This window comes from Tupaia chinensis, unplaced genomic scaffold (assembly GCF_000334495.1).
Source record: "Tupaia chinensis unplaced genomic scaffold, TupChi_1.0 Scaffold000365_1, whole genome shotgun sequence".
Lineage (NCBI taxonomy): Eukaryota > Metazoa > Chordata > Mammalia > Scandentia > Tupaiidae > Tupaia > Tupaia belangeri.
In genome coordinates, this window is record NW_006159862.1 from 1,115,111 (window position 1) to 1,123,443 (window position 8,333).

Genomic DNA, 8,333 nt, shown 5'->3' on the forward strand with positions numbered 1-8,333 from the left:
TGGCCCATGCGACACTCCCTTCTCCATTCTCCTCTCAGGATTTTGGGCATGCATGCACACACGTCCAGCATAAGTTTTAAGCCATGTCTGGGACTCAAACTGCAATCAACTACGTTGGAGTTCAGAGACATAACCATTATACCATCTGCTGGTACTTTCTCGTTGCTTTTATAAAGAAGATTTTGTTTGTTTTTAAGAGAGATGTTTGTTATAGGGTGCATGTACTACTCACCAGAGACAGAAAGCAAGAAATCACCTCAGGCGGGATGGCCATGCTGCAATCCCTTCTTCTCCATTTTTCTCTAGGGATTTTGGACACACACACACACACACACACACACACACACACACACACATACACGCCCAGCGTGAGTTTTAAACCACCAGGTCCGAGATGCAAACTGAAGTCGACTATGTTGGAGTCCAGAGTTGTAACCATTACGCCATCTACTGGTCCCTTTCTCATTGCTTTTATAGAGAAGTATTTTGTTTGTTTGTTTGTTTTTAAGAAGATTTTTGCCATAGGGCGCATGCTGTCGCCAGAGAAACAGGAAGCGAGAAATCACCCCCAGGGGGATGGCCATGCTACAGTCCTTTCTTCTCCATTCTCCTCTCAGGATCTTGAGCACGCACACATACCCAACATGAGTTTTAAGTGTTTGGGTTTAGGATTTGAACTGTGATCAATTGTATAGTTCAGTGACGTAACCATTATGCCATCTGCTGCTTCCTAGGGGAGAGTTCTTATTTTTTTACTCTACCATTTTTACTGATGTCATTCTTCATAGCATTTTTAGGAGGAATAAATATTTTTAATAATAGTAACTTATATTTTGAGTGCACCATTCAAGTGTTTTATTAGCTACATGTAATTTTTGGTAAATTTCAAAAGACATCTCTTGCTCCCTTTAATTTTTTTTTTTTAAACTTTAATCTATAATGAGAATTTTCTTGCTTTACCAACACTATTCTTAGCTTTGGGCCATAGGGGTATATATTTTTAAGAACAGAAATGTGAACATTGGTTTTTATAATTGACCTTGTGAAAAGAGGATGTTTGTTTAGGATGTTTTAAAATTGTTTTCTAGGGAACACCTGGCACATATTTGACTTCGCATTCTCAGGCTTCTTATACTCAAGAAACAGCTAAGCCCTCAGTGGGGTCTATCTCTCTGGGACTGCCACGGCAACAGGAACCTGCCAAGTCAGGTCAGTAAGTTAAGACGGTCTGAGCACAGCTGCATTTGTAGCCGCACAGCCAGCAGTTCAATACTTGATGTGTTCATTTTTTTCTTGCTTTCCTTCACAGCTACTTTGCCCTACATCAAACAGGAAGAATTTTCTCCCCGAAGCCAAAACTCACAACCTGAGGGTTTATTGGTCAGGGCCCAACATGAAGGTGTGGTCAGAGGTAAAGTACACGTTCAGCAGAAATAATAAACTTTTGTCCCCAATAAATTAAAGTGTATCAATATGTTTTAACGATGAGTTTTAAAGGTATGACCTTTAAATTATCAATTTACATCTTCTTTTTTCCTTTTAAAACTGAAGTTTCACATTTCAGCTGTCCTTTTTAATAATTGCAATATTATTTTAGAAGTACTTTTAAATAAAACAAAAACTGTTCTTTTGTGCTGCTTTTTCCTTCCTTTCTCTTTGACATAGGTGTTGCTTTTCTGGGGGATAAGGAAGAGGCAAATTATTAGCAAATTACTGCAAATAATTTTGTTTTTATTCAGGCACCATAGGAGCCATCCAAGAAGGAAGTATAACTCGGGGAACTCCAACCAGCAAAATTTCAGTGGACAGCATCCCATCCCTCCGGGGCTCTATCACTCAGGTTAGTTGTGATTATCTCTCATATACTGAAAAATGGCTAAGAAAAAATAAAATAAAATAAACTAGAAGTAAGAACTCCAGCTTTGGCTGTCCCAGTAATACAGCTTGTTGTTTTGGGTTTGGGACTGAGTTTAATGATAATAAACCCAGATCTACAAACTATCTGCAGAAAGATGTTCATTAATACGATCGTTTTGACCACAAGCTGTATTATATATGCAGTGGTTCATTGGAAAGGTCACTTATTTGCAAATTGACAGAGGAAATACGCTCTAATTGCTGAGGTTCTCACTGTCTTCCTGGCAAAGCTTTTACCATGTGTTAAGCTTAAGTTGAGAAATCAAGAAGAAAATCATTACAAATTATTTGTTTGCCTTTACCCCTTGTGAAGAGGTAGGTCTGCAATCTTAATACGTAAGCTGCTTTGTTAGAATCCAGTGCCAAACTGGGAAATGAGAACATCATTGATAAAAACACCAAAAATCAAATGTCTTTCCAATTTGGGGGCCACATGAATAGCCAATTTTTATTGATAAAAGGTCCTTTTCTCAATTAGATGTGAATTCTAACTTGAAATGTTAAAGAGTCAGTCTTTAGCCTCCTTATTTATATAGATATAGAAAGAGAAAATTGTGTTTGTCAAGTCGTTACTAGCAGAAACCTGTGCTTTTGTATGTTGTCATGAGTTTTCCTTGTCTTATTTCTGTTTCCTAGGGCAGAGGGTTCTGAAAGTGTGGCCCCCAGACCAGTAGCATCAGTATCATCTGGGAAGTTGGTAGACAAAATTCTCAGCCTCCTCCCTGATTTACTGAAATTGACCCCTTGTGGTGGGGCTGACCTAACAAACCCTGTAGTGAATCTGCAAGGGCCTTGCTGAGTGGGATGTGAGTACCAGAGCATTGTCATCACTTGGGAGCTTGCTGGAATAATGTAGAATCTCAGCTCTTATGAATCAGGCTCCATTTTAACAAGATTCCCAGGTGATTTCTCCATAAGACATGGTGTAGAGTAGATGGCATGTCATGATCTAGAAAGTTACATATTAACTCTGCAAGTCGCTCCTTCTACATTTGGCCAAAGTATGTGTTTCAGTTCTCAAAACAAGCTTATGTTTTAATATAGACAGAAGGAAAAGAAAGAGACATATATACTATCTTTTCTCACTTTTTCTATTTATTCTATTATCCAAACTGTGGGTAGGAAAACAGTAAGAATTGGGTCAAATGAGGCTAAGTTTTTTATCTGTTTATTTTAGAATCTGTCATTTGACATGGGCACTTCCAGAGCAATTGCTAAGGATTCCCAGATGTTGAGTGTCGAGCTTACTTAATGACTAGATGAATAAATAAACTGTTCCCATTGCTTTTCCTGCTGTGAGCATGTGGTTTCAGATTGTGGTCACTGGAGTTTTAGGTTCCTCAGGGTATACTGGGAACCCTAAATGTGTGAGTCAGCTAGATCTGCTTCCCACTCCCACATTAACCTAAAACAGCTCATTTTTGCAAAGTGTTATACAGACTAAGTTTCCCTTGAGGGAAGGATAAAAAGGATCATGGCCATTGGGAGCCTAGAGGTAGACTAATGGTGATGAAGATTCAGATGCTGTGATTGAAATGGAATCAGTATCACAAAACAGACACCTGACAGTTCTTCCCTGCTTATTGATGACCAGAGGCCTGACACCTGACAGTTCTTCCCTGCTTATTGATGACCAGAGGCCTGACACCTGACAGTTCTTCCCTGCTTATTGATGACCAGAGGCCTGACCCAGTAGACATTTTGGTAACTGAGAATTCTTTTTTCGGTGACCAGCAGTTAGCGTAATGGCTATGTTGCTGGACTCCCACATAGTCGACCACAGTTTGTGTCCCAGACGCAGTGGCTTAAAACTCACGCCGGGCGCGTGTGTGTGCATGCCCAAGATCCTTAGAGGAGAATGGAGGAGGAGCGATAGCAGTGTGGCCGTCCTCCTGGGGGGTGATTTCTCGCTTTCTGTCTCTCTGTCTCTCACTGTCTGGCGAACGCAGGTGCCCTATAGCAAAAACCTCTTAAAAAAAAAAAAGAATTTTTTTCCTCATCACACAATATGAAAGAAAGTTATAGCACTCTAAAATTAAGACTGAATTTATCAAGTCTTTATCAGATGTTTTATAATAGCTTTAGTACATTTACATGTATTTAGGTCTTAAGATAAACTTTTTTATTTTGAAGAGATTTTTTCTATAGGACGCATGTGCTCGCCAGAAAGAGAGAGACAGAGAGATAAAAAGCAAGAAATCACCCCCCAGGGGGGATGGCCATGCCTCAATCCCTTCTCCTCCATTCTCCTCTCGGGATCTTGGGCACGCACGCACCCAGCGTGGTCCCGGCCTTAAGATAAACTTCTAAGTTATTTAAGTCTCTTTACATAGGTTTGACTTCAAGGTGGGGAAGCCTTTAAGAAATTTAATGTGGCAGGGGGTCAAGAATGAAGGTACAGGGACCAGCAGTTAGCATAATGGCTATGTCGCTGGACTCCCATGTAGTCAACCACAGTTTGTGTCCCAGACCCAGTGGCTTAAAACTCATGTTGGGTGCGTGTGCGTGCTTGCCCAAGATCCCAAGAGAATGGAGGAGAAGGGATTGCTGTGTGGCCAACTCCCCGGGAGGTGATTTCTCACTTTCTATCTCTCTGTCTGGTGAGTGCATGCGCCCTATAGCAAAAACTTCTCCCCCCCCCCAAAAAAAAAATGAACGAAGGTACAGGGTTTCCCTTTTTCTTTTCTTAATCTGCCACAGAGCGTGTGTACTCGCCAGAGAGACTGGGAGGTGGAGGGGTTGGTTGAGAAAGCACCTACCATGAGTAATGATCATGTTGTAAATCATTCTACTCCTTCCTTTTGGGATTTTGGGCACCCACGCACACATGCCTTGCATGTGTTTCAAACTACCAGGTCCTAGATTCGAACTGCGCTATCAGCCATGTGGATTCTAGTTGTATTAAATACCACACCATCAGTTGACCCCGGGGTTTCTTTATGTTTATAAAAATTTAATGTCCGATTCCCTCTAATGTGCTTGTATTTTTTTCTTTGAGTTTATGGATCAATCTTACTCTCAGGGAGGTATGTTAAATTTTCCAAGCATCTTAAGTTTCCCCTAAGCAACTGACTCTACTACTGGTGCTATGTTTAATTTGATGGCAGGGTACCCCGGCTTTGTCACAGGCTGGCATCCCAACTGAGGCTTTGGTGAAAGGATCTATTCCCAGAATGGCCATCGAAGAGAGCAGTCCTGAGAAAGGCAGAGAGGAAGCTGCATCCAAAGGTCATGTCATTTATGAAGGCAAGAGTGGACACATCTTATCATATGATAGTAAGTATTATGTCGGTGCATTGAAGCCACTAACTGCTCTGCTATTTGTACACTTTTGCTATGGGAAAGTTGGTTTACCTTTGTAAGCCTGTATTTCTCTTGAAAAGTGTGGGAAAAATCAAATGAGACAGTGAGTGACATGATTAACAGTGAAGAATCCATAATATTTAAATATACTCTTAAGTTAGATGTTACCAGTAGTATTTTTTTGTTTTTGTTTTTGTTTTTTTATTAAAGAGATTTTTTGCTATAGGGCTCATTCACTCACCAGAGAGACAGTGAGAAATCACTCCCGGGGGGATGACCACACTGCAGTCCGTTCTCCTCCATTCTCTTCTGGGGATCTTGGGCACGCATGCACATGCACCTGGCTTGACTTTTAAGCCGCTGGGTCTGAGACTCGAACCACAGTCGACCATGTGGGAATCCATTGGCGTAACCTTTATGCCATCTGCTGGTCCCACTAGTAGTAGTATTTTATAAGAATGACTCCAGTGCAATATACATGTTAGCCAAGGGGCCAACTGAATTTGAGTTTTCATTTTCAACCAACTGTGTCTGCAGTCTTGGAGCAGTCACTAGCTGTGCTTTATCTTTCTCTTCCATTATAAAGAAAGTATGTGAGTCAATAGTGCCTGATATCGCAAAATGCAAGGTAGCTTTCCTCTCTCTTTTTTTTTTTTTTTTAAAGAGAAGGGCTTATTTGCTATAGGATGCGTGCACTTACTGGAGACAGAGGGAGATAGAGAGACAGCAAGTGAGAAAATACCCCCTAGGGGGATGACCACATCATAATCCATTCTTCTCCATTCTCTCTGGACTTTGGGCATGCACATGCATGCACCCGGTATGAGTTTTAAGCCACCAGGTCTGGGAGTCGAACCATGGTTGACTATGTGGGAGTCAAACAGTGTAACCATTACACCATCTGCTGTTCTCAGCAAGGTAGCTTTCTTTCTTTCTTTTTTTTTTTTTTAACAAATTTTTAAAAATAATTTTTTAAACTTTATTTATTTAAATTTAACCAGAGAGGGACAGAGAGAGAGAGAAGGAAAGTGAGAAAGCAAGTTACCAGGTCCAGGACTCGAACTGCAGTTGGACATGTGGGAGTCCAGTGTCCTTAATCACCATGTCACCCACTGGTCCCCAAGGTAGCTTTCTTATTTCTTCCCTCCTTTCTTGTTTTTTAATATGTCTGATGTATTTTTATTTGCCCTTTTTAAAAATCTTTTTTTTTTCATTTGATCACTGTACATCAAAATAGCATATAAAATGAATCTTCCCAACATATCAGTCCAGTCAAAGACATTACCATACACATTATCATCAATAGGTAATTTCCCACTTGTGTGTCCATTAAATGTTTTGGTTTTTATTTTCTTCCTTGATTCCCTCCCACCTGCCCTCCATAATGTTTTTTTTTCTTAACATTTTATTTCTGGGGGGCAGAAATTAATGTACATTGCCCAAACCAGAAATCTGGACATCATCCTTTTCTTTTCTCCTCTAACAAATCACTAAGTCATTTCTATTCTGTTTTCTTAGTCCCTGGAATCCATCTGTTACTTTGTATTCCCCACTGTCATCTTGCCTCTGGATAACTCCACAGCTCCATAACTGATGTCCCTGTCTTCGGTCTTACACTTACTCAAGGTTATACAGCATGTCACTTCCTCCTTGTCTCTCTGTTACCTTTAAAATACCTGCAAGCTGCTCCCTCCCTTGGCTTCATTGCCTCTCCACAATTGTGTCTAGCTTACCTCTTCAGATGATTTACTTCCCATTTTCCCCTGCACCCCGCTACGTTTACACCCCCCTGCCCTCTACATTGGCCATTTACTGAACTTGAGTTCTTTTACTATTCCAGACTCTTATCTTGCCTTAGAGTCTCTGCGCTCACTGTTCCCTTTGCCTGTAATGTCTTTTCTCCTTTTACCTTTGCCTTCAACGACTCTAATTCACCCTTTAGTTTTCAGCTTACACTTTATATAGGCAGCTCTGTCTGAACCTGGAACTCTTAGTTTTGGCTCCCAGCATTCTCATCTCACATTGCACTTCTCCCTTCACAATACTTAACCACACGGGGTAGTGAAGGGCTATTATTTACCTTACTCAGTACCTGCCACTGCTGAGTAAGTTTCATGAGGAAAGGAACCTAATTTGTTATCTGCAAACCTAGTTTATGCTAGGCACATAATAAGCATTAAATAAGTATATTTGAATGAATAGAGACATTTTTGTGAATGTCCATACTGATGTATATTTCAAGTTAAGACAAGTTTGTATATTATTATTTTAATAAAATAGACAAATTATGATAAAATATTTACTGTACATTGTAGGCCTTGGGCTCTACCTAAATGATCTCATTTATTTATTCTGCAGATATTAAGAATGCCCGAGAAGGAACTAGGAGTCCAAGAACAGCTCATGAAATCAGTTTAAAAAGAAGCTATGAATCAGTGGAAGGGAATATAAAACAAGGGATGTCAATGAGGGAGTCTCCTGTGTCCACGCCATTGGAGGGTAAAATACTGTATTGTTGAATTAAGTGGTGCTTATTGGCTTTCATTTCCTCCTGAAGTTTAATACAATTTAAATTAATATTCATATCTGCAAGTAAATCAAGTGGCACATGACTAGATGAAAGCAAAAATTAAACATAAATTATCATAGGCAGGAGAATGCTCTTATTTGAGTGCTTCTACAGTTTGTAAATGATTCCTGTTTGAGTTTAATAAAACTCATTAAAATAACTTTCCTTTCTTTTAATTATGAGGCAGATAAAGTAGTGTAACGGATAAAGCAAAGACATGACTTTGAGTTGTAGTTCACCCTGAGTGAATTTCTCCGTGCCTGTTGCTTACCTGTAAGTTCAAGAATTATACCTGCTGCTGTGTGAGGGTCAGAGGCAGGTGTTTTTCTGGGTGCCCATTATGTGATACGCATTCAGTCAATGATCATGGTGGTTTTGTTAAGGACTCCCTTTATTTTACATCTTAACCTGTCTCAATTAATTTTAATCTAGATAAAATACTAAAAGATGAAATACGTGTAATTTTCTAAGAGCTGGATTTTTCTCCGTATTAAAATTTAAATCTGACTTTTACTTTAGGGTAACTATGTTTGGTGATTTACAC

At 39.8% G+C, this 8,333-nt stretch overlaps 1 protein-coding gene across 1 annotated transcript in view; it reads left to right on the plus strand.

Moving 5' to 3' along the window:
• The window catches only part of NCOR1 (nuclear receptor corepressor 1), a 184,559-nt gene that overhangs the window by 139,596 nt on the left and 36,630 nt on the right, over positions 1-8,333 (plus strand). Inside the window, 5 exon segments of the mRNA XM_014589600.2 lie at positions 1,089-1,209; positions 1,310-1,411; positions 1,740-1,840; positions 5,025-5,193; positions 7,579-7,719. Of these exon segments, the coding sequence (XP_014445086.1) occupies positions 1,089-1,209; positions 1,310-1,411; positions 1,740-1,840; positions 5,025-5,193; positions 7,579-7,719 (634 nt within the window).